At 40.9% G+C, this 27,753-nt stretch overlaps 1 protein-coding gene across 2 annotated transcripts in view; it reads right to left on the bottom strand.

Annotated features, from left to right (window-relative positions):
• FBN1 (fibrillin 1) overlaps positions 1-27,753 on the bottom strand; it is a 398,720-nt gene that overhangs the window by 46,670 nt on the left and 324,297 nt on the right. The window contains exons 37-46 of one of the 2 annotated variants that reach the window (XM_082254921.1): positions 26,488-26,652; positions 24,527-24,595; positions 22,673-22,798; positions 21,628-21,750; positions 18,892-19,050; positions 15,188-15,259; positions 14,974-15,099; positions 12,268-12,390; positions 2,030-2,155; positions 756-872 (exon numbers count right to left, since the gene is read on the bottom strand). The exons of the other annotated variant lie outside the window; for it this stretch is intronic. Of the exons in view, the coding sequence (XP_082111047.1) occupies positions 756-872; positions 2,030-2,155; positions 12,268-12,390; positions 14,974-15,099; positions 15,188-15,259; positions 18,892-19,050; positions 21,628-21,750; positions 22,673-22,798; positions 24,527-24,595; positions 26,488-26,652 (1,206 nt within the window). The remainder of the gene's footprint in view (positions 1-755; positions 873-2,029; positions 2,156-12,267; positions 12,391-14,973; positions 15,100-15,187; positions 15,260-18,891; positions 19,051-21,627; positions 21,751-22,672; positions 22,799-24,526; positions 24,596-26,487; positions 26,653-27,753) is intronic. 2 annotated transcript variants of the gene reach the window in all.

The raw sequence follows: 27,753 nt of genomic DNA, 5'->3' as shown, positions 1-27,753 counted from the left end.
CCAATAGTTATTCTAAAAATGTATCATCCATACCATTTAACCATTAAAGTGTATCTAAACCAGTAAAGTGTGCCAAGGGAATGGTCAGGTTTTTCTCCTTTTTTGGCAGACTCTTAAGTAGACTGGTTTTTCTCCTTTTTTGGTATGTGTTCTGTTTGGGGGATTTCCCTTTACTTCCTGTTCTGGAGACATAACAGGATGTGAGAGGGAATCTTCCCAAACTTTCATCTGTTAGACAGCTATCACTTTAACATGTGTACTTAGAAGATTTCCCTGTACCTCCTTTTCTGATAACAACTGTAACATTTGTAATTTCCCATTTTGTCGTGGTATTAATTGTTACCAGGACAAATAGAGTTGGCACATCTCCGTACTTGGGACACAGACAGCAGTAAAAGCTAGAAAAAGTTCTGACTCTTCTCTATGCTGTCCAAATATTGCTTGCATTAGGGTAAAAAAAGATTTAGGTAAAAGTATTGCCCCTTCACCCTCCCAATACTTATCCGAGCCCCCAATATTTATCTGAGCCCTCACTTGATCCAGGGCTGTTCCCGTCTGCAGCAGCTCTCTTCTCTCACTTCCCAGTCTCAAAGGTTTTGCTGAGGCAGTGGGAGCCATTGGCTCTCTCTACTGTCAGTCAAATCTTGTGACGGCTCAGGATCGAGCCCGCAGGTTTTTACAGAATTCAGCACCAAGATCCCAACACACAGATAAACTAGTCTGACACCAGTCATAATTATTTTTTCATCCCTTACCTATACAATCATTGTTGTGTGATAAGATAAACCCATCAAAACAGCGGCAGTTGAAAGATCCAATAGTATTCCTACATGTCCCATTACCACAAGGATCTCTTTCACATTCATTAATATCTGCAGAAGGAAAAGAAACAGTAAGACTAATTTGAAAATACAGTAAGTTTAAGATCCGTGTTCAGATGTTGTAAGCATTTCGATTGTTTAATTCCATAGTATACATTATGTTTTCAAAAATTTATGTTTTGGTTACATTCTGTGGCTTGAGAACTATGCACTGTGGGTGTCTGTATTGATTTATTAAGCTGGGGCTCTGGTCTTCTCCACAAAAGGCTGGAACCCCTATACCCTTTAATGTTTTATGGACTTGTTGCTGAGCAGTACTGTAACTTTTGACTGCTTGTGTGATTACAGAGCCTATAAACTTCAACCAGTAAAGTGCATTCTTTTGGCACTGGAATTTTATCTTTCATCCTATTTGAAAAAGCTGGCTTAAAGCTGAAGATTTAGGTATGCATATTTATGCAAACTTACATTTGTCCAGCTGTAAGTATGCATGTGCCATACCTAGCCATCCCATGCAGAAGCCGGAAATCACTGTAGTAGGCACTATTACTACTGTGATTGCTACTGGCTTCCAGTACCTTTGTCAAGCAGCTGCCCTGCTGCTTTGTGAATGTAGGAGGTTGCCTGCTTGACATGGGCATCATTCAGAGAACACTTTGCATTTGCAAAGGTGAAGACTGGGACGTCACGTTGCAGCAGCACAGCCGCTCGGCATTGGTGCCTTCTACAGCGATCTCAAGATTCTATGCGGATCAGACAGGTATGGCACATGCATACTTACACTGGCCCAAGCTGGATCAATGCAACTATGCAAAAAATATGTATACCTAAACTTCAGCTTTAACACAAAACTGAGATATCAGATCTGGATGAAGTTGGCAGCCAAGAAACGTCCTTTTCCTCAAACATACGGTGCATTCACTGTGCAACGTGCCCTGAGAAAAAAATATGGCACATTTGGATGCTCAGCAGTTGTTACAAAGATATGCTGATCTGTCTTTCTTAATTAGCAATTATATACTGTATGGTAAACTTTTTTTGATCTTTACTGAGATGTGAAATATTTAAATCTTCTGCCTTTCGCGACAGCTATAAAAACAATAAAAAAACTTGTTCTGCAATACTTTTTAATTTCTTTTGCTTTTACCAAATTTATATTGTTCATTTAATATATTCATGAAAGCACAGACAGGCTTTTTGGTACTCACCCAAGCACATAGTCTGATCATCATTGGTCTTAAATCCATTGTGGCACACACAGTAATATCCCCCAACCTTATCATGGCACTCTCCATGGCTGCAGACATTTGGAATTTCCAGACACTCATTGCGATCTGTACAGAGACAGAAGAGAAATGGTATAGAAATAGATCTGATTACATTACATGTAGATACATGAATAGCAGACAGACTAGTAACATTTAATGTCGCTGTTTATCTAGGTGTAAAGAATATGAATGGAGAAAATGAAATGTTAAAACAGGCGTACTTTATTTGTCAAAGAATGTCATCTTTCGTTCTTCCAAACAAATCTGATTTCCCCCAATCATTTTGTGTAAATATGCTCAGTTCTTCAATAATGAAACCAGAAATGTGGATCATGAGAATAAACATGTTGCTAATTTATGTTTAATGATATCTTCATGTCTTTGTTGTGATCAACAAGAATAATGAAGCGTTCCAAGGACCAGATGTGTGTTTTGTTTTTGGAGTTTTTTTATAGGCGGTTTAGGAAAACCAGACAAAGAACATTGGCAAAGAGCTTGGTATAACTACTGGATCATGTTCCTTTGCATCGTGACAAAAAAAAAAAAAACAATGACTGGATTGCTGTGCAACTAAAGCTGGCCATAGATGAAGGGACCGGCAGAGATTTGAATCATGTATAGGCAGGGTAATTGTACCCAATTTGATTGATCAATCAGCTTGGGTACAACCAGCCTGTCAGATTTTTCTACATACAGTTACTGCCAGCAGCTATAGCCGCTAGCAGTAACCATTGTATTCTGCTGGCCAAGAATGCTCCCCACGCCCCTCGCTGGCTGACTACAATAGCACCCCGGGAGGCATTCCACCATCAACACTGACTGTGACCTGTGATAGAAGGAAATAAAAGCTCAAGGCTTCTTCACATGGCCAGCTCAAGGCTTCTTCACATGGGCCTCTGAGCAACATATATTTTGGTGTATTTTCCCTACCCGGTACATGGTTTATGGTTCCTGACACCCAGAAAGCTTAGGTGCTGTATATACCTGCCCATAGACTTAAATGGCTGTGTGTGACTGTACTCTGATATATACTGGCGCTCATGTAAACATAAGAAAACAGGCAGGTGTATGCAGAAAATAGAACATTTAAATTTTTTTGCATATACTTGTGAGCTACTGTATACTTGTACTAGACCACAGCAACTAAAGATAACTTTTGTTTAATTTTTGCAAAAAATTAAAGGTGACTCCTGATAGGTTGCTAAGGTCAACAACTTCACTTTTGTGCCTATTATCTTTTCTCAAGGTTTATTGAAGCAGTTCTGCTGGAAATTGTTGCTCCGCCGTCACTTTCTGCTTGCATTGACTCCTGGGAGATGAGCGTCATCGATCCCAGGAGTTAATGCCCAGAAGCTGTGCAGGGATGACGCACCTGCACCAAAAGTGCAGGGCATTCACCGAAGAGGATGCTCCAGCTTCAGCTGCCCACACCTGAGATGGTAGCGCTGGACAAGACATTTTCAAGGTAAGTATTTCTTTTAAAAGGTAAGTGAAACAGGGGATAGTTCAGAGGCTATTCTTGCTTAAATGCACTAGCCCTGACTGTCCCAGGGGTATTTTTATCTAAAAAAAATGTTTTCAGGCTGGAACTTCGCTTTAAGTATTAGTAGATGATAAAAAATGATAACGCAAATGCCATACCTGTAGGCCTTTCCTGTCACCCATGAAGCCTGGTCAGAATACTCCCAAGGTTTACATTCCTATGCCCTGGCGTATTTCCAGGACACAGCAGTCACTGGTCGCTTGCCCCCTGCATCGCAGGAGCAAGTGTACTTCCTGATTTAAATGCTGTACATGCACAGTTTGCTCCATCCCATTACAGCAAAGACTCCCCAATCACACATCCCTACCAGGATTCTCACACTGCTGTAGCCCATTTTTATCTCTATACTCTGGACTACAACAAAATAGCTATTGAGCCACCTTTAAGGACAACAAGGATTATCTCTTTAGTTGTTCTAAAAAAAGAAGACTCAGTGGCCATTTTGCTCTAGCCCATGTTCTGGGCATGGGGATGTAGTAATTTATATACTGGTAATATTTTGGCCAGGCTTCATAGGTTACAGGCCTACAGGTATGGCATTTTCAGTACTCAATATTTTTACAAAGGCATAGTGTACAGCCCCAATTCCAAAAAAAGGTGGGACGCTGTATAAAATTTACATAAAAACAGAATGCAATGATTGGCAAATCTCATAAACCAATATTTAATTCACAATAGAAAATAGAAAACCTATCAAATGTTTGAACTGAGAAAATATGTCACATTTTAAAAAAATTATTAGCTAATTTTGAAATTGATGGCAGCAACACATGTCAAAAAAAAACTGGGACAGGGCAAGAATAAGCTTGAAAAATAAGTGGTACTAACAAGGAAGGGCTGGAAGAACATTTTGCAACTAATTAGGTTATTTTGCAACAGGTCAGTAACATGATTGGGTATAAAAAGTCATAAAATAAAAAAAAAATAAAATAAAAATAAAATGTGCAAACATTGCATTCTGTTTTTATGTAGATTTTACACAGCATCTCAACTTTTTTTGTAATTGGTGTTGTAAATAGAAGTTGATCATTGTAAGCCGATCTGCTTTAAGTAGAAGATAAAGGAAACAAATGGAAAGGCGCATGGGCCCAGTGTATTATCCTCAATAAATAGCTTAATTGAATAAACAAACGTAGATATACTCTCAAACCAATGCTTGATAAAATGCTTATCATACAAAACATCTGCTTAAGTCCATGTAAAAGTGTTCGTATCTCATGGAATTTCATGTATGATAAGCATTTTATCAAGCATTGGTTTGTGAGTATATCTACCTTTGTTTATTCAATAAAGGTATTTATTGAGGAAAATGCACTAGGCCTATATGCCTTCCCCTTTCTTTCCTTTATCTGCAGTATTTGCAGGACCCCAGTCTGTTTGAAGGCAGCAAGGCACGCATTATCCATAAAATCAGTCTACTTAAGAGTCTGCCATAACATCGGGGCTAACCACACAGCTCAGGAGAATGAATGTAATGGTGTTTTCAGTAATTTAAGTAGAAGACGTTTGAGTCTTGTATTCATTGTTCCATGTAGTCTTAGTAAAACAGAATGTAAAGTATAACTAAAGGAACAACATTTTTTTACATTTTGGATAGAGTGGAGATGGATTAGAACACCTATTAGGTTATTAATGTTGTCTGTGTCCCCATCAGGGAAATTCACCCTCTCGTTTTGTCCTGTTTACCATTATCACTGAAAGTGATAAAATCCAAAATTTTGGGTTGTCCCCAGAAAAGTAGAGGAAATCTACCAATGGGGACACTAGATCTGGTGACCTGGGGGGCCCCAATGGATTCCCTTATTTTGCAAGGATTTTCCTCTGACTTCCTGTTTGGCTATGGGACAGGAAGTAAAGGGAAATCTCCACAGTGGGACACAGATGTAAAAAAAAAAAAATCTGAAAGGGTTTATAACCCTCCTCTACGCTATCAAAAATGAAAAAAGAAACATTTTGCCTATAGTTTAACATAAACCTACAGCTAATTTATTTATTAAAATATACTGGTCAGCGCAGTGTACTCATATCACAAAAAATCATCTCATAGGATTATTCTATATTCCTGCAAGGTTTGCAATGTGCCAAGAACCAGCCAGGTTTGTTTCCCTTAACAACTATCAAGTGAATGTGTAGAGAATGGCAGGAAGGTGTATGGACTGCCAATGCGATCAGCGATATTGTTCTTTGCATCTGATAATTCATCCACTTTCCTGTTCTAGTAAGCTGCTTACAATAGTGGTTGAGAGAAGCTGTAAACATCTTTATACAGCCACCTCACTGTATTCCTGAAGTTTATAACAACACCCAATAGACAAAAGGTTTCCACGATAGTATTGGAGAAAAAGCAGAAACAACAGGCTTGCCCGTACAGAGAGATGATGGCTGGAAAAATACAGTTTTTCCTTTACAGACTTGGACTGAAATGAATTACATCTTTTAAGCAACATAGAACATAGAGCCATTTCTTTCGTGTTGATAGCATAGCAACACTTACTACACTGAGTTTTTCAACCCCATTATTTCTGAGCCTAGAGACCTGGGAAAGAAGCCCGATGATTACCTTAGCTATCTGTTGTTGTTGATAAAAAGTGGAGTTCTAGCCAGGTGAATGAAGTCTAGTGCCAAAAAATACTCTTTTTTTTAAATTATAATCTGTGTTTGTCCTTAAGATGTGAAAGACCAATGCATATTTCCAATAATAAATCAACCGCCATTGTTAACTCATTTTAGACTGTACAGTTGTCCAGGGTCTGCTACCTAATAGGAAACATATAATTTGGCAAAATCAAAGCCTACTTAGCATGATCCTATGTCACTAAAGGAGAAGTTTACATACATCATTACTTTACATCTTTCTGTCAACTCAAAAACTATCTGAGGTATGATCCTAAACTCACAACTATTCAGGCAAGATGTTTGACTAGCATTGAAGAAACTAGTGGTAGCATCTGACTAAAGTGTGGCAGCTCAAGCTTGCTAAAAGTGAAAGTTTCCTGTAAAATAGGCATGTTGCTGTCAGTGCTGTTTGTGCTATAAAACATGTGCATGGGCATGTACCTAGGATAGGATAATGGAATTTTTGACTTACCGTAAAATCCATTTCTCTGATGTTCATTGAGGGACACAGCTCCTGATTCTTCATAACCATTGGGTTATACTGCCCCTACAGGAGTAGGACACTAGGCAGGAAAAGCTTGACTACGCCTATGGGCAGTCCCAGGGGGTATACACCCACTCTCAGCTATAGGCACTCAGTTTTGTTACAAGCAGTGTCAGAAGAAAGCCAACTCCACAGACGGGTGGGTGCTGTGTCTGTCAATTAACATCAGAGAAGTAGATTTTACGGTAAGTCAAAAATCCCATTTTCGCTTTCTTTCATTGATGGACACAGCTCCTGATTCTTCTTAACCATTGAGACGTCCCAAAGCAGTGTCAAACGTGAGGGGTGGGAAACAGCAGAAAGAAATTCCCAAGGCTAACCATAGCCAACCAAGTAACATGGACCTCAACCATAAACAACTGGAGCTCACCTGAAAAAAAAACAATACACGCTCAAAGAGGACCAGGTCCCCTAAACAGCAGCCAGCAAAACCTTGCGGCCAAAGGAAGCATCCGCAGATGCCAACACATCCACTTTACAAAAAACTGTGTAAAAGTGTGCACCGACAACCAGTTGGCCGCCTTGCAAACCTGCGTCGCTGATGCTAGATGATGGAACGCCCAGGAGACACTAAACGCCATAGTAGAGTGTGCCTTGACAGGGAAAGAAAGAACCTGACCCTTGATGCAATAGGCCCGAACAACCGTCTGATCCATCTGGAAATGGTCGCAAAAGAAGCGGACAACCCTTTGTGATGTCTTTCTGTAAGCACAAATAGAGTCTGACTTCCTAAAAGACTCTGTAGCTGTCAGGTACACCCTAATTGCCCTAACCACATCCAATGCATGCAAGGCAATTTCCTTCAGATGTTTAGGGCTGGGACACAGGGGAGACCACACAATGTCTTCATTCAATTAATAGTCAGAGACCACCTTAGAAAGGAATAATAGACAGAGGCAAAGCACCCCCTTATCCTTGTGATTCACCATAAGGTGAACGACAGGATAATGCCGCCAATTCCGACACCCTGTGCTAAGAGGTGATAGCCACCAAAGAAGGTCACCTTCTGGGGCAGCGAAGTAGAGACACCTCCCAAATATTTTCAAAGGGAGGCTTCTGTAGAGCTGAAAGCACCACATTAAGATTTCATGTGGCAACGGAGCCCGCACTGAAGGAACCAAACGGCGGACATCCTAAACAAAAGGTGCGCATCAGGGAGTGTGTGGCCAAGGGTTGTTGGAAAAAGACCTCCAAAAACTGATATCTGGCCTTTGATGGTACACAAGGCCGATTTCTTTTCAACCCCCTGTTGAAGGAAGGTTAAGATCCGATCCCCCGAGAAGGAGCGAGGATTAACCCAGAGAGACTACGATGGTAGATCTTCCTAGAAGTTTATTTTCTAGCTTTTAACAGCATAGGAATCACCGACTCAGACAAACATCCATCCTTCAGCACCTGGCATTCAACAGCCAATCCATCAAAGCCAGCGACTGTAAAGCAGGATGGAAGATTGGTCCATGGGACAGCAGATCCTCCCTGAGAGGAAGTCCCCAAGGAGCATCGGCGACCAGCCGTACCAGATCAGTGTACCAAGACTGGCAGGGCCAGTCTGGAGCCACTAGAATGACTGGAATCTCTTCTGCCTGGATCCTGCACAGGAGTCATGGCAGAAGTTTGAGAGGCTGGAACAAATCGGTCAGCCCACCTTAGAATGCCAGCTACTTACCCCCCTTGGTGATTGACATAGACCACGGCCGTGGCATTGTCATGGTGTGGCATTGCTCAGAGTTCCAGTACATTAATCGGCAGTCTGGACTACCAGGGTCCAGACCCCCTGAGCACGTCTGTGCTGAGGATGCCTTCCCACCTGGACAGTATAGGGGAGAAAGGATTTTCCCTATCGAAGTGCCGGAGAATGAAGTCACCTCCAGAGACCGTGGATCTTGTCCCATTTTACCAGAATCTCTTTAGAGATCTTTTGTGTAACTGTGTAAACAGACCGCCTCAAGGGTGGACACCATCAGGCCCAGCACCTGCATGCAAGCCCGAAGGGATGACCGTCTGTTGAACAACAGAAGCTGAATTTCCTCCTGCAATGTCTGGAGTTTTTCCAGAGGAAGAAACACTCCAGCTAAGTCACGAGTCAAACCCAGATAGTCCACTTTTTGTAGAAAGAACCAAAACAGACTCCTGAAGGTTTAGAATCCAATTGAACTCCCTCAGAGCTCACAGAGCATTTTCCAGATGGTCATTACAGTAGTCAGAGACTCCGCTCACAGAAGAAGATCGCTCGGGTACCCCAGTAATGCAATCCCCCGCTGACTTAATGTTAGCCCCGGGACCAACACTCTTATAAAGACCCGAGGAGCGGAGGTGAGACCAAGGTCAATGCCACAAACTGATAATACCCCCCGCCTATGGAAAAACAGAGGAAGCGCTGGTGATTGACACAAATTAGAATGTGCAGGTAGGTGTCCTACATGGCGATAAAAAAGAGAAGAAATCCCCCTGATGTAGGGACGCCACTATCGTGTGAATGGAATCAATGTGGAACTTCTGTACTCGCACAAAGCAGTTTAACGCCTTGAGGTCCAGAATTTAATGTACCTTGCCTTCCTTTCTGGGGACTGTAAAGAGGTTTGAGTAAAATCCCCTGAAAATGTTCCGAAGTCAGAACCGGAACAATCGCCCTTGAAGTAAAAAGTCTTGCACTGCCCCAAAGAGACCCCATAAGTGATCTGGGGACAAGTGTAGGTTGGAAGGGAAGAACCTTTCCCGAGGATAAGACCGAACTTGATCTTTTAGCCTGACCAAATAACTTGGTGGACCCACTTGTCCTGTACCAGGGAGGTCCATGGAAGCGAAGACGTCCCCCCCACCCCACATATGGGTGAGGGCATCCCTGCATGCAGAGGCAGCCTTGTCCACAGGTCTGGAAGAGTCTGGTCATGGCTAGCCAGACCAGGTCCTTTTGGAACCTCTGGTGGAGGCCCTGAATTTTGTTCCCTTGTCTTGAGACCGAGAGATGAAAAGGGCTTCTTTAAACCAAGGAGATTGGCCCACATCTAAGACAGGGCTCTATGCCCTTGGTAGCCTGTGGAAGAAGAGTACTCTTTCCCCCTGCGAGACCCTTAACAATGTTATCCAAGGAAGCTCCAAACTGGCGATCCCCTACAAGGGGAAGATCAGATAGGGCCTTCTTCGAAGTCTGGTCCACAGACCAGCAGTTCAGCCAGATAATAGGCCGAAGGACCACTGCTAATAATGACAGCCTAGAAATCAAAGGAGCGGCATCCAAAAAGGCATCACAGATAAACTTTAGCCCCTGGACCAACTGATCCGCCAGCTCCGCAAAGACAGGGGGAAAGTTGCTTCCCCTCCAGGTCCCTGCATAAATGTTTAGCCCATTCGGTCAGAGTTTGCGACACCAGGGCAATAGTAAATACCAGCCTAAGTGCCGAACCAGCCACAGTGAACATATGGGAGGCCAGAGCCTCCGCCCTCCTATCAGCCGGAACTTTAAAGGCCTGGGACTCCTCAACCTGAATTAGGGTAGCTTTATTTAACCTTAAACCAACGAGTCCACTACAGGTGGGACCGCCCACCTTTAACGCAGTTATCCTCATAAGGACACCGCAAGCAAAAACCACTTAGGAACCATTGCGTTTTGGACAACCCCACTGTGTTGTGGCAATGTTGTCAAAGTGAGCAGAAAAGGGAACACCCTCGCCACTTTGGAGGGCCTCTGGGTCCCAAAAGAGACCGGCGCCTCAGACACAGCATCAGCCACAACCATAATTTTCAAAGTGAAACAAACAGTGCATCCACCAGCAACTTTTCATGCACGGCTAGAGGAGCAGAGGAATCATCCTCACTATCTGAGCACTCAGAGTGCATGGACACAGACCCAGTAGGGTCGCTATACCAAGCTCACCCCAAAAACATAATAATAAGGGGAGGCCGCCACTGAGATCCTGTAAAGGGGACGCCGACCAAAGGCCCACAAATGGACCCCGCAAAAAAAAAACAAGAGCGACACCCTCTGAGCCCTCCATAGAGGACATAATAGAAAATAGCCCCCTTAAAAGGGGCCGCTCGCCGAGATACGGATGCGCAGTTCGTATGTGCCCTTGCAAGATGTTTAACTCGCAGACCAGCACCCGTCCAGTGGGGCTATGTCCCAGGCGACCTAGCGTGGAGCTGCGGTCTGCACATGCTCGGTGGCTGGACTAGTGGGACCCTAAGAATCTAGATTATCCAGTTCGTCGCCCAGTCTGGCACTTGATTGTAGATCACAGGAACAAAATAATAAAAGGAGGAAAAAATGTAATTTAAAAAGAAAAAATTGCCAGGACCAGAGATCATAGCAAGGACTAGGCCCTGGCTGACAACACTGCTGCCAATAGCAAGGCAGCTGCTTAGTTTTGCCAGCCTGCAACAGGAAGTGCTGTTACTAGCAGGCGCTCCAGGTAAGAAATTTTGCAACATATTTACAAAAAAAACGATTTGCTCAACAAAACTGTATACAGTGAGGCATGGTGCCAAACATGTAGCAAACTGTAACACTGAAGGCGAACTTGTAGTGCCATGGCGTAATTGTAGTTTTACTGATGTGGGTGCTTTGGCTACAAGGGGCCCATCTTAATCTACAAAATGTGAGCCAATAATGAAAGAAGCCTCGTTATCACCAAATTTTTTTTTTTTTTTTTTACTTGATTACACAGAGAACAGTGTACTGGAAACACCGCCATGCCAGACCCTGATCCTCCTTCTCCAGTGGGTTTCATACTGGAAGAGCTCTCTGTGGAATAAAGCTGATTTAAGCATGTGATTCTTGGAAAAGTAGATTTTGGGTTTACATATACTTTAAACATTTACATAAGTGAACAAAATTAATCCAACATATATATAGTCAAATATATGTACAGTGCCAAATATGATTTAATAAACAACAAAAATGGTATCCATATAAAAAGCCTTAAAGAGTGCCCCAAAAATGTCTTCATCTTACACATTTAAAGGGGAATTTTTATTTTTTTGGAGGGGGGCACTCTGTAAGGCTTTTTTGGATGAACACCATTTGTGTTATTTATTGAATTATTATATTGGCAGTATATATATATATATATATATATATATATATATATATATATATATATATCACTATGTATATGTTGAATTAACTGAATTTGTTCATTGATTCAGCACAACACAGGTCATTTATATATTTTATTGTTAGAAGGGATATTTTCTTTTTGCGTTTGCTGCTTTTTTTTTTTTTACTTTGCGCACTATTTTTCATGGTTTCCGTTTGTTATTATATTTACATAAGTGAGCCTAGAGTTCTGCTTTTATATTATATGAATAGTAAGAAAAGAAAACACAAAAAAAACAACAGTAGAATGAAAAAGAACAAAATGAATGGCAATCTGACAAGGATAAGATTAGTTAAATAACATTACAGAAGTGGATGCTGTGAAGTGAACTCAGGACAAGTTTATTCAGTACAGTTGAACATGTTACATAATGTCTCACCGACGCATTGTCCTGTGGGTGTGAACTTGTAGCCAGGTTTGCAGTCACAGCGGTAGCTCCCTGCTGTATTAACACAGTCTGCATTCCTCTGACACACTGGGCCATTCTGACATTCATCAATATCTGTGAGCAAATAAAAAAATATCTTATATTACTCCTCTCCAAAAACATTAAAATGGGGTGCAGAAACACATTAAAATGAGTTGAAATGGTTGACATCCTACATCATGACTTTTATCCTACCCAAATATCTGCTTCGTAGATCCACATGTAATAATCTGCAGTATTGCAGAAGTCTGCTTGAAACAGATAACGATTCATTATTCATCCAGGTACATGGCTAAGATCACAGAATCTGACCTATTGCCTCTGTTCTGCAGGGAAGTCCTAATATGTACTGCACTGTTACATCAAACATTTCTGTAGAGGCAAGTGGAATAAGTATTCTGTTGATCATCCTTTGGAGTCCTGTTTGCTTTCACAGTTAGGGCATTTTCCCCTCTTTCCAAAGTGACTGCTGCTCTGTCTGTACAGAAACTTTATGAATGGCACCATTACCCCCTGTAAGCTGCGGCCGTGTTTACAGATTGGCAAATATGCAACCAGTTTATTTACAGCATGGGATCTTAGAGTTTTAAGTTTCAGATTTTCACAGCTAAGCAGTTGTTGATGTGATAGTGATAGGTGAGGTTTTGGAAGTCTTTGGGGAAAACACACTGTGCTTCTTTTTACTGTAAGCTGTATGTTCCAGCACCGCTCCTTGTTGGGTGACCGCTCTGTTCTGTGTGATGGCAAAGAGACAGTGGTATATGTGGCATTAAAATAACCACTGAGGCACTGAGAAGCCGCTTTCTGCTAAATGAAAGATACACCCAGTACAATAAAACATCATCATTTATTTAAAACTAAAAATTCATATGATGGGTAAAACTACTCTTTTTTTATAAAGGAAACACAGGGGTTGATTTACTAAAACTGGAGAGTGCAAAATCTGGTGCAGCTGTGCATGGCAGCCAATCAGCTTCTAACTTCAGCTTGTTCAATTAAGCTTTGACAAAAAAAAAAACTCAAAGCTGAATGGTTTCTTTGCATAGGTGCACCAGATTTTGCACTTTCCAGTTTTAGTAAATCAACCTTGTGACGGTATTCACTGGAGGTGAGGAGCAGATACTTAATGGTTTGAATTGCTTCAGATGGGACAGTAATATTTGTCAACCGTATCTTCATATAGAAATATGAAGATTTAATACCACCTTATACAGTGTATTCCATGTGCTTGTCTGTGAGAGAGACACACAGACAGTCATTGGCAGACTTCCCTATTGTTTGTGTATTGGGAGGGAATGTGGATTGCACCTGTCTCATTGTTAAATGTTAATGACCTCACATTGTTCTGTCTGCCTTAAGATAAGCTTATTATGGGATGTATATGTGTATTGGCTACTAAGGGGGAGGGGGCATTGTCCCACGGTGTATATCTTTGTGTACACTGTATGGGAGTGTAAAACTCTATTTTCATTGGATTGTGAATGTCAGGGCCTGCTTTCAACAAGGTCCACCTGGGCGGTAACCTTGTGGGGGAAAACTGTATAAAAGAGTCTGTTTCATGTTCAATAAAGTAGAGTTATACTTCACCCTCAATCTAGAGTCCTGTCTCTCATTGGGGGAATATGCTACAAGGGATTGCTATGTCCTTCATACTTCCTTGGATAATCACTAAGCTCTTGTAAGAGCTTGTGTAAGAGCTTGTTCCTGTTACTGCTGCACTCTCTGGGGAAAGAGAGGTTCACCCACTGGAACCTGGAGCCTTGTCATAGGTCCAGGGTGGATAGGAGACGGGGAGACCCTAACCAAGCTGCGACGGTTCGTGGGGTCTGAAGTGGTTACGGTGTCTGGTGGAGTGCTTGGAGCCCACGGGAAGCACTAGGAGCATCCGTCAACAGAGGTGCCTGGTCGGGGTGCCAGTTGATCCGTTACAAACCTCAATGTATCATCATTTTTCTATTTTAGGTGCAATTGCAGTAGCAGATTGTTGTACTGTATTAGCCATTGATCAATGCAGAAAGATTGGAGTATGAGTGCTACACTTTATAAGCCAACTTTTATACTTGGAATACTCCCATATGCTACATAAGTGTTTACACAACTACTGGCATATAGCTGAATACAGTTGTGCACAGCCATTAATGTCTATGTATGGAATTTAAATTTTTAAGTCCTTAAAGATGCAAGCTTTTGAAACATGTTATGTTTCTGTGTTATAATACCTGACAAAGAGCATGAAGGCTGTAGGCAGGGTAGAATGGGACATCTACATGCATTGTCACCATTGTGTGGAATAATACATAAACTATGAAAATATGTTCCTCAATGATACCCTATATAAAAATTGAGAGCACAAGCCCAGGTGCCAGTTTGGCCGCAAGCTTCTTCTGTGAGCGTGACGCTTTAAGTTTCACCAGTGGATTCCAAGCTGCTTTGTAACAGGGGGGCTTAAAATATCACTTTGTTTAATAATATTTCCACTGCTAAGCAACCTCCCTGGAGATGAAAGAAGTGATATTTACAATGTTTAAGGTTTGTGTAATAGCCGTGTCTACAAAATGAAGTGGCATACCAGAACTTGGATGTGGTCCTGTCAACCATTTGAGAAAAGGCATAGTGCTGCTGTGCATAAAAAAAAAAAACAGCTAAATGTCTTCTTACCTTCACAGATGAGTAACTTATCATTGTAGAAAAATCCCATTGGACATTCACATCGGAAGCTTCCCACCATGTTTATACAAACTCCATTCTCACAAACACCAGGAATTTCTCTGCATTCATCAATATCTAAGGGACAAAACGCAACGTATTAGCTCTAGCACTCTACACTCTACACAAGTAATTTACTCTTCATGCTATTCAATGGTCAACTTACCAACTGGCAGTCCAGTGTAGATATCGATGACAAAACCAGGACGAGCACTTCCACAAAGTCCAGCAAATTCATCTGCAAAGGAAAATGATTAAACTAGAGCTACCTTTTACTGCTTTCAAAATATAGAATGAACCCTTGTTCCAAAAGCTTGCTTTTCTATGTCATTGTTCTTTGGAGAAATTATTGAATAAATCAATGAAACAAACATTTGAATAATCATCAAAACTCCTATTCCACTGTCGCAGGCTTATTCTTATTATATTAGGGACCAGTGGCCACAATATTAGAAGTTTTATCATTGGATCATTTATGGTCTGGAAATATGCCGCTACATCATGAAGCAGAAAGGCTGGATTCACATATTTGGAGCTGCAGTTTGCAGTCCGGTATCCTGTGCATTTCTGTTCACCAGTTCAGGTGTGATTCAGGTGCAAATTTTTCCTTGAATTCGCTCCTTAACTGGACCCAAAAACGTACAGGACCCTTTTCAAAACAACACCACAATCACCGGGACATGTGTGTGAACCAGCTCCATTATAAGCCGGTCACACTCACATGTTACGCAAATTGGATGCAGTTTTAACCCAGCCTCACTCCATAAATGTTAAACAACATTTATAAGCAGTAAGGAAAGGCAAAAAAATGAGTTACCAATACTATCCAGCGAACAGCCCAAAAGTGTAATAAGTTCACTAAGTATACCTTAGTCTGACTACTGTATGATCCATTGCAGCAAGGTGATCACAGACAATCTAACAGGGGCAGTACAACTGTACTTCTTTGTGCTTGTGCTGTGTTTCCTCAATTACCAATCTCACTAAAATGTCCAATGCAGGTTTGAATGTCATTGATAAAAGTGAAAAATATCTTAGTACTGACTTTTGCTTTTATCAGGTAGTATATGAAATATAGCAAGAAGCTTAAAGGATGTGAGTTTTGGATTAGGTCTTGTGCACCACACTCAGGGGGTTCTTGGATCACCAGGTTATTCACAAAGGTGTACTGATGCACTACAGCTATGCTTGGATAATAAAGTGAAGTACTGAGAAGGTTGTCTGTGCTCCCTGTAGATGCGTCAAGGTTCAATTTTTAGTGTACACAGGAGGCTTTCCACAATAATCCTGTAGTTGATGTTCTAGCATCTCAAGCAAGGATCACAAGATTAAAGTCAATAGGGACTGGGATTGACTATTGCAAAATGCAGAAAAATTGGCTGTAAAAATTGAAGTAGAAAATAGGTAGGCCAAGGTCCCTATATGAATCGAGTAAGGAGATAGGCGCCACATAGTAAATAGACCCAGCATGCTATGAGGCAGCAGCGCTGGCAGAGTGACTTCACCAGAGGAGAAGAATGCAATGCGTTTCCAAGTCTGCGTGATGGCAATCCTGGGCATGCACACGGTGTATTTCCGAGTCTGCGCGATGGATCGGCATCACGCAGACTCGGAAACGTGTTGCATTCTTCCCCTCCGGTGATGCCAGCGCTGCTGTCCATGTCACTCTCCAGCACCATTACAGCTTTTCAGCTTTTCCCTGGAGACTTTCACCATGGCCTTCTCCACATAGCAGCGGACCCTGGCAGCCCCTTACAGGGGGACACCCAGTGCTGACATCCTGGATCTATTTACATGATGAGTCTGTCTTTACTGCATTACATGTGAGTTGCCCCTTGTCTTTTATCTACCGGTATTAAAAATACCAATGATGTCTGCACTTAGAAGTGCTTTTCTATCTTTTTTTCTAAGCTCCCTGTATGAATTTCAAGGTTTCACTTTTTATTTTGACATGCTTGTGCCTATACAGTAAACCTGCATGGGAGGGAAAATCACGGCCTTCCCATTGCTGCCCTCCTTCTGAAAATATTAATTTCTTGCTGTTATACAATTAAACTGACTTATAAACATAAATAGACAGCGCTAACAGGTGACAAAATGTAAATGAATTATAAATATATATAAATGTGCTACAATAATTAATTGGTGCCCTAAAACATTGATGCTCTAAAAAAATTGATTGGTACAACCAAAAGGTGTATTTATAAACAATACATATATAATAAATAATAAAGTGCTATGATTAAGTGTCCATAATATAACCATTAAGGTGCAAAGTGATTTGTTAAGGTGCAGTCCAATAAATGTTTCTTCAACAGAAAACTAAAGTGCCAAACAGGTGCTCGAATCCATAAAAGTGCCCAAGTGCTCTTCAGGAAAAAAAGGCCCCCAATGGGGATGCACTCACCAGATTTTGGGTAAAAATGAGCCTTGAACATGTATAATGTTCCTTGATCGGATCACAGGATCAATGCAGCTACCCTAGCATATGAGATATCCCTCAAACGGATGGATGGATGACATGCACCTCATAGACTGGCTCCTTAATAATTCGTCTCCTCTCTGGTACTTGATTAGACTCCTTTAATTCTAAAATATCTTTGATGTACAGCCTGGCATGTGATAGGAACACAGGATCCAAACCCCATAGAAGTGAAGGTGGTTCTTCCATACAATTGCATTCAGTGACCTCGGTCCGCCCGGCGGGTGTCCGTGTGTGACACACGGACACCCGCCGGGCGGACCGAGGTCACTGAATGCAATTGTATGGAAGAACCACCTTCACTTCTATGGGGTTTGGATCCTGTGTTCCTATCACATGCCAGGCTGTACATCAAAGATATTTTAGAATTAAAGGAGTCTAATCAAGTACCAGAGAGGAGACGAATTATTAAGGAGCCAGTCTATGAGGTGCATGTCATCCATCCATCCGTTTGAGGGATATCTCATATGCTAGGGTAGCTGCATTGATCCTGTGATCCGATCAAGGAACATTATACATGTTCAAGGCTCATTTTTACCCAAAATCTGGTGAGTGCATCCCCATTGGGGGCCTTTTTTTCCTGAAGAGCACTTGGGCACTTTTATGGATTCGAGCACCTGTTTGGCACTTTAGTTTTCTGTTGAAGAAACATTTATTGGACTGCACCTTAACAAATCACTTTGCACCTTAATGGTTATATTATGGACACTTAATCATAGCACTTTATTATTTATTATATATGTATTGTTTATAAATACACCTTTTGGTTGTACCAATCAATTTTTTTAGAGCATCAATGTTTTAGGGCAACAATTAATTATTGTAGCACATTTATATATATTTATAATTCATTTACATTTTGTCACCTGTTAGCGCTGTCTATTTATGTTTATAGTTTTTTCTGGTATTTTACCTAGTGAGCAGCAGCTTCAGGTTTTATACATTGTTTTTATTTTTTCACCAAAATATACATCACAGCGCGGAAAATAATTTATTGTTTTATAAATTAAACTGACTTGAATACTTCCAGAGTTATTGACCTGGAACAAGTTTGTATGTTAGGAAAGTTGGGGAACAGTCAGAAGTCCTTGTCTGCATGCTTTTTAGATTGCAGGATCAAGTATTCGAGCAAGAAGTTTGATGAGTCATCGTATGTTCTAGCCCATTCATTGCATACCTTTGGAGAGTCTGGCCTTTGAAAGCTCACAAACACTATTGTTTTTGGCAATTCTCATCCTTCTGGCAGTGACAATCATGTTTTTAAAGTCTATTTGGTTACATTTCAAGCCCAAGATTAATAATGTGTTCCAATGCAAAGCAAGTGAAGAAAGGAAGTGCATAAAAATGTATTATTAGAGAAGACATCACAAAAGTTGCATCGTACTCACCAGTGCTCGGCAATGGACACTCTTCACAAGGTCGATTCCAAGCACGTCCAATATTGTAGGAACAACAGCACATTTTTTTCGTCATGTTGTAAAGTAATTCTCCATCACAAGTCTGATTGTCAGCATAATAATTTCTGAAGCACAAGCTTCTTCTCATGTCTAACAATAAAAATCAGGAAAAAAGTAATAGCTTCATGTACTTTATAACCACTTTATCATACAGCTGTATAATATTAAAAATATGTTGCAGGGGCTAAAAGAAAGCATGACAACCAGCATGAGGGTTTAATATTTTCTCACGTGAAATAGCAGAATACTGAACTGCACTGAAAAGGGCAATCCTTTCTAATACAAGATGTGCTATGTAAATTCCTCCTTTTGTACATTTTATTGCTGTGAAGGTGTGAGTACTTAATGCTGGTTGAGAAATGTAATCCCAATAAAGCCTGTCTCTATTTATATTCCTAGTTTTACATATTCTTGGATGTACTTTCATAACTGTTTATAGATCTGGCAAACCACAATCTGTTATTTCAACAAATCTGTGGATACTAATGTAAATGAAATCATCTGCTGCGTAAATACTGGGTCAAGAGACTAATGTGGATAGGAGAGAAGCTGTAGGGAATGGGCTGCATGCTGCTCCTTACTTATACAGTCCCCTTTAATCAGATTGCTGAATACATCACTTATTTTTCACTTACAGGACAAACAACTCCTTCATTTTTTATTATCAAATTTCAAATATAACAATCATACTAATCCTAATTCTAGTATTAGAATTAGTAATTCTGATATTACTACTACTAGTAATAATATCATAAAAACGTTCTTGATTCAAATAAATAACCTAAAACAGTGAATAAATTAGTAAAGCACGTTGATTGGGTATGATATACTGTATATTATTGTCTTTATAGTTCTTCATTTGGTGGAGAAATGATGTCTCGTGTGCATCACTCTCTACCTTCACCCTCATTGATTATAGAGAGAGAGGAAATTTCAAAGATAATAAGCCATCAAAAATGTGAAAGACTCCATTTGAAAATGTTGTTTTTTGTCTCTTTGTTTTATGATCATTGACAGTCAGTGGGAGGCATGCTGTGTAGGTGTGCCCACTCCCAACCTTAACATGTATGATTTGCTGAGTATCCGAAGTGGACAAATTCTACGTTTGTTTAATTCTTCCATATGTATTTGAGTTTTACAGGTTTAGGGTATCCCATAAACATAATTATATATGAAATACATTTTTTTGGAAATTACCTTTGGGGTCAAGTTGAAGTGTAAGAAATAATAAAAACCCAACAATAAAAAGTGTAAGTCTCATGTACCAATGGAGGATCTAGCTAGTCTGTCATGATAAACTCCTGTATTTGTATTTAAAAAAAGCCAAATATATAGATGACAGCTAGTGGACTAGAGTTTGTCTTGCTGCCTTTAATTCATTTTCAATCCAGTCCACCATTCCTCCACTGGCTGCCTGTGTAAGGCACTTCAGCTTAGCTACACATGCTGGGAAGAGCCAATGCACCTTGGTTTTCCTTGCCATTATGGCTGGAATTTGCAAAGTGACAAAGAGGTTGATTTGCTAAAGCTGGAGGATGCACAATCTGGTGCAACTCTGAATATAAACCAATCAGCTTCCAGGTTTTTTTGGCAAAGCTTAATTGAACAAGATGACGTTAGAAGCTGATTGGCTATCATGCCCAGCTGCACCCGATTTCGCACTTTTCCGTTTCAGTAAATCAACCCCAATGTATGCAATGCATGCCTTTTTTAACATGTGTTAGCACATCTGTGCTACACTGCTGGAAACAACCTAGAACATAGCTTTAAATGCCGTAATGTCAGTTTGGTATCTGTCGCCAGGGAACAGCACGTGCCATAAACTTGCATAAGGAGGCTGATTCCATGAGCCTCTTTCCACTTGACATGGCATTTATTGAAATGCGACAGGGGATTACGCAGAAATACCACGTGGGGTCTCTGTCAGGTCTATAGGACTTGGCAGAGAACCTACAGGGTTTCTGTGCATACGTGATATCCCATGAACTGCCTCCTGGGATGCATGATGAACACATCCCAAGGGGCAGTTTGTGGGAGCTGGCACATGGAAAGACCGGCAGCATGTATGTGCATATGTCATACTTTTCTAGGTGAGGATTAGGGACATGAATTAAAGAAAAAAATGTATTTACTCTGTATTTTTGTGGGGGGGGGGGGGTTGCAATTGTTTAGGAGGGAGTGAGAAGGAGGCAGGAAAAGTGTAAGAAAAGTGGTGAAGGTCTGTTTTAACAGACCTGCAAATGCTTACAAGCTCTAGAATAATCTCTGTTTTTGTCAGTTAGCCAGCAGCACTCTCATTCTAAGTTAAGGCACCATGTCAGCATGACTGATGTGACCTCAAATGTTTATAATGAGGGGACTGACTTATTCAAAAGACCCTTCTAAGTTAGCTTTCCTAAGGTCAAGACCAGGCAATACATTACAGTTACAAAATAATTTGATGTGGTCAAAATCCCACATACTGTAAATTGTAAATTTGCTGGGACTCTGAATTTCGAACACATCGGATTCACCGAGAACCCAAGCTAGCAGCAAACCTGAACCTCATCCCTACGTGGCAGCTTCCATAAAGATGTGTCTTATAACACGAATATATTTTCTATGTATTTAGCTTACATATTGTATATACAGAAAAAAAAATCGAATCTGTTAAATAATGCCACTTACCCATACAGTTGTTTCCTCCATTTATTGGCATATAATCGGGTGGACATATACAGGTATAATTGCCAACAGTGTTATAACATGTTCCAGGACCACAAATTCCAGGCTGGTCACATTCATTCACATCTTAAGTAAAAATAATACAGAGATAAGTAAGAGATCTCATACATCTGGTTGTTCTTCCCTGCACGCATTTCAGAAGTTTACAGCAAATATGACAATTATCTGCAGAAAAGGCTTCTATGTGTGGGCTGCTGACAATGTTGTAAGAAATTCATAAGAAGCAAAAACAAGATGTTATTCCAATGTGATTAAGCAGTATGTCTTAGATACAAGGTTTTATCTAGAAAGAAAAATACAGGGACTTTTTGTGTGAAATGATCTTAAGAAAGATTTCCCAATTATGTGGCAATGTGTCTTGGCTTGTCTGCAGGTGTTGCACTCAAAAGCGGTTTAACTTTTCTTTACTCATTTTAAATTGATTAGGCCATATGTAGTCCTTTTTATGACTAAATGTCGCAAATCAAGCAAGAGAATGGAAAATCTTACTGTAATAATCAGTGTGGACATTTTTTCATCTGAAGGTTGTTACTACAATGCACTGCAGCAAGGCCACATTGCAACAACACCTGAACCTCATTAACTACCTATATAGGGAACTCTGAACTTCAACCCAGTATCTAATCAACAGGTTCTGTATTTCTGTGTTAGCCTAACTACTGCCTTTGCAGAATTCTGATCTCAGCCTGTACTTGAATGTATGCTTGTGCCTCTCAATGTGGTACCAAACCTGATTGCCTTCTGTCTTTGCTCTGCCTATCTGTCTGAACTCTTGTGGTGCTCTAATGCTACACAGTTTGTTGTTGCCTATCAACACAGGCAGCTTTGTGACACTTCTACAGTAATATTTTTTGGCAAATTTGAAGGTTCTGCTAGTAATTTTTATGTTCCAAGTGAAAATTAGCAAAAATAGGAGAGTTTAAACTTAGGGTGGACCACTGCTTCAGGTAAATGCAAAATTTCTGGACAAAATAATGGATCCACATACCATCGCAAACACGAGTTTCTTCATTGAGGAAAAATCCTGGTGGACAACGGCACTGGAAGCTTCCAAATGTATTTATACACTTTCCACCTTGACAGAGACCTGGCAACTCAAGACATTCGTCGATATCTAGAAGACATTACATTATACTTTGTTATTTAATTCCTGGCTGCTATTTGGGTTCAAGCTATTTTTTCCAGTCACAGAGTTCATGTTTTTTTATTATTACAATGTATAGATCACTATCATCAATAGGTTCCCATTAAAGTGTTGCTCACAGAGCATCACAGAGTCTCAATGGCACGATATTTGGTGCTGTAAAAGTAACAAGGTATAAAACCGTCTGGCAGGTAGTGATAAATGTTTGTGTTGGCTGACTAATGTTCAACTCTAAAAAATTAGTAGTACAGCAATCTGGAACAACTACAAATCCATCACTGCCTAGCCAAAACATGTCAATAGCAAATAGCAAGAGCAGAAACTAAACTTCAAATCCCTGTTATAAATTTACCAAGGTGTTGACTTCATATATTTGATTACAAATTGTAGTGTGTCTATAATTTCCATAAAATAATCCAAATAATGGTCCTTGAAATAGAAGACTGTGAATACTTACCTCACTAAAGGGCAGTTAGTCCTAAATCACTATGTTTAAGCATTACAGTCTTACAGCAATACAGCCTAAGGCCCCTTTCACACTATCTGTCCGTCGGACGGATTCAGTTTTTCTCAGCGGGGGATCGAGCCGCCTATCCCCCGCTGAGCAGGATGATGACAGCTGTGTCTCTGCGCTGTGTGCGGAGATACAGCTCTCAGTTCCCCATGCATCTCTATGGGGGAAATCGGATGGGAACAGACAGTTGGTCCGTTCTCATCCGATCCCATGCGATCCGATAAATAGGTTTTCCATCCGTCCAGATATGACGGATCGGATCGGGTCGGATGTCAGCGGACATGTCTCCGCTGACATCCGACGCCCCATAGGAATGCATGGGGGGACCGTTCAGATCCACCAAAAAAACGAACAGGCGGATCTGAACAGTCCGCCTGTGTGAAAGGGGCCTTAGGCAAAGTCTTAATCATTTGACACTTCCAGGAGTGTTGGAAGTCTTTTCTTGCTGCACACAATGTGGATTATCCTGCCAGCTTCTGCTGGACACAGTAAGGACATAGGGGTTGGCAGGAGGTACTAATGAGCTAACGAACCAGCAGATGTCGGAAGCAAAGCCCTTGATGAAGGCTCTATTGCTTGAACAGACACCATTCTTTGTTTTGGGGTGGTAAGGCAGAGTTGTTTTAATGATATAATATAAACATCACACTTCAGGCAAAAACTAACCTTTAAATATACCTCCCTCCCACCCCTATATAACTCATTCTTCTAGTAATCCCCCCCCCCCATTTTTTTTTTACCTGGCGAAGGCAGGTATACAGTAAAGTCATCTTACTAGGTCCTTTACTGTTGTAGATTCCGGTGTAGGAGCCGCTGTTCCAGCGCTGCATGCGGCCCTGAGATCACTGGTCCCCTGCCTCCTCCCTGTGATGACATTGTCCTCTTCTTTCTCCTGAGAGGACCCCACCAGCAGCCATCTTGTATGAAGTGTCCACCTCTTACAGGCAGTGACAGGGACACTTAAAGAGGGACCCTTCCACCAATTAAACACAAGAGCAGTAGACTCGGGCCAGCGGTGTTATGTGATTGTGGCTTCAGGTAAGTTAATAGAGGGCATTTACATAGTGTTTTCTTTTACTATTGCAATCAGGTAGGGGGAAGGGGTGGTTATTTCCTTCTCAGACATGGGCATTCAGACTATCGCTATATTTTACTAATAGACGCCCTTAAAGTAATATGTTTACCTTCCAAAATGACTGTAATAGGATTTGGTCTGAATCCTTCTCCTCCTGGACACAGAACTTTATATTCAGCTGTAAAACAAAATGTGTGTTAATTTATTGCTCAATTAGCTACTCTTAATGCTATTCATTTTCAGATAGTTGTGGATTGTGGGCCAGGGCATTCTTTTTGCAAAACCATACAGTGCAAAAAGCATTTGATGGTAATTAGGTTTTGTGCAGAACTGATAAATATATTAGCCTTGATTTGGAAAACTCACAACTTTATCAGGCAAGAAAAAGAGATTTAAAGGCCATTGCCACTACTGTGGATGCAGAAGAGCACCCAACCCAGTGTGTGGCAGCTGGACCGCTCTTCAGAGGAATGGCCTATTGGTGGAAGCAAATAAAAATGAAAGGTATCTCTGACCCAATTATTACATACAGTGTTTAAGTTAACACACTGAGGTTGATTCACTAAAACTGGAGAGTGCAAAATCTGAGCTCCGCATAGTAGCCAACCAGCTTCTAACTTCAACTTGTTTAATTAAGATTTGAAAAAAAAACCTGGAAGCTGATTGGTTTCTATGCAGAGCTGAACCAGATTTTTGCACTCTCCAGTTTTAGTAAATCAGCCCCACTGTGACACCAACAATGACATGTAAACTGGCCAATTTACCTCTGTACATGCTTTTAGACCAAACATTTGTAAAGTGCTTAGTCTAGCTATTTGGGTTACTTCACTTTACACTGCTTTGCTGAATAAAGGCTACGTTTTTAGGCAGTCATTCATTAGAGCTCAGCCAAAAGATGGCCACACAGAATAATGTTTATAATATATACTACTAAACTTGTATTACATTTTGTATTTTTCTTGTATTTTATATTATTATTTCTATGACTGCTTTGACTCTTCCAGCACTGTAATGTCTGGTTAGTATCCACCCAGACTGCTTATATCTGTCAGAACTCCAACATTGAAGAGGGCCAAATCTTTGATAGCTTATGCTGCCTGTAGCAGAGAAGCAAAAGTCTAGAGAGGACTGATCTGCACTTGTCTGACCAAATCAGGCTTTGCTGGTAAAATGTATCTACTTATAAGAAAAAAAAAAGAAAATGTGTATCTGATCAAGAACAGAGTATGCACATATATGACTTAAAATGTTTCAGACAACATTAAAGTATATGTGAAACCTTACCTTGTAAAATAACCTATTCAGTTTAAAATAGAAAAAAAGGCAAAACATTTGTGTGTGTATATATAGATATATATATCTATATATACATTATAAATACCTTTTTTTTTTTATAGGTGATCACATAAAAGAGAATACAGCGAAAGCTCGTTTGGCTCTACTTCTCCTGTGGTTCACACAGGAGTGCAGTTCTTTCTGCACTCCTTTGCACTCCTGTGACCCGTTTTCAGCAGACAGCAGGCTGAAGCAGTCACAGCTCTCTGCTTAGAGCGGCGGAGAGAACTGAGTGATCAGCAGTGTTTGATCGCTCAGTTCTCACTCTTAGAGACAGGATGGAACAGATGCAACAAACAAACAAACAAACCCATGCCTCTCTTTAATTTCTGTTCTCAGTTTAGAGAGCTAGGGGTGGAGAAACAGCAGTACATTGATCTTTCTTGTGATGGCTGTGCAGAGGGGCATATCACCAGAAGCCTTGACCATTGGAGAATAGGCAGGCTGTGCTCCCAGCACAGCCAGAACACTAACCACACAGGGAAGGATGTGCTCTTGTGCCTACTGTGGTCAGTCTGTAATAGAAAAGCAGGGGGACTGGCAGGATCACCAGGTATTTACACAAATAAAGCAATACAAAGAGAACAGGATACTTTTAACCCAAGTACATGGTACAACAGGCACCTATCAGGAATATAAAATATTGGAGTAACATATTTTTTTATGTTTTGCTACAATTAATAGTTATTTACTGCAGTAAGAAGGTGTCAATACATACAAAATGAAATGGCTTACTTGAATTCACTGGAGGACAGTGTTCACAGGGGGTTCCCCAGGCCTTCCCAGGTGCGCAACAGCATGAAGCCTTGGATACACCAACTCCAATCTCAACACTGCAGGACAGGTCTCCATTATCTCCTCGCGGCTTGGCCACTAGGTAGCAGTTGCCAGACCGAGTGTCTTTAGAAGAAAAACAATACAACATTATTTTAGCTTTTATTTTACAAATACACTTTAAATATGTATCTTCTAGCATAAATGACAAATGCTTATGTACTGCATGTTTTAGGCATATAAACAAATATATTAATGATACTTTAGTTTTCTGACCTAGTAATTCTGGATTCCAGGATTTCTATATAGCAGCAACTTTAGCTATGACTGTCCGTAAAGCAGACCTTGTCACATAACATTCCCTCTACCTAATCTCTACAATTTACCATAACCCCTTAAATACCTAACATAATACATAAACCCTAACTTAGGTTGGCCATGAACTAATAGAAATTTGCTAGAAAAAAACTAGTTTGAGGCTGGGTTCACATTGATGCAAATTCGGTATGAGTTTCCCCGCATCCAATTTGCATGACAGGAAACTGTGACCGGCTCTGAATAGAGCCGGTTCACACATCTCCGGGGCGGCTGCGGAGCAGATTGCACAAGGGTTCTGTGCATCTTTGGCTCAGTTTCAGGTCCCAATTCAGGCAAAAATTCAAGCCTGATTTGTCCCTGAAACAGAGACCAGGGACGCACTGGACCCCATGCTGTGAGCCGCATCCGATTAAAGTGTGAACCCAGCCTTAAAAAACATTTGATTCTAATCATTAGTGGGGTCAAATTGGCATTCGTTTTCAACCACAGTGACAAAAAAATTAGTTTTGTGTTTTTTGTTCAAGAGAATTGATTCACCCGAAAATTGAATGTTAAAGGAGTTGTAAAGTCAGGAAGGTTTTTTTATCTTAATGCATTCTATGCATTAAGATAAAAAGCCTTCTGTGCGTAGCAGCCTCCCTCAGCACCCCCTTAAAAAATTACCTGTGCCCCCTCTCTATCCAGAAATTTCTACAAGTCCCTTAGCTGTCTTGGAACCCTCTCTCCTGATTGGCTGAGATACAGCCGCAGCGCCATTGGCTGCCACGGCTGTCAAACTCAGTGAGCCAATCAGAAGAGAGAGGGGGCAGAGCCGAATGGCTGTTCCGTGTCTTAATGGACACAAGGAGCTGCAGCTTGGCTTGCGTGCCCCCATAGCAAGCTGCTTGCTGTGGGGGCACTCAATTGGAG

Source organism: Pelophylax lessonae (assembly GCF_965119305.1).
Source record: "Pelophylax lessonae genome assembly, chromosome: 4".
Classification (NCBI taxonomy): domain Eukaryota; kingdom Metazoa; phylum Chordata; class Amphibia; order Anura; family Ranidae; genus Pelophylax; species Pelophylax lessonae.
This window is presented reverse-complemented; position numbering and strand designations above follow the sequence as displayed.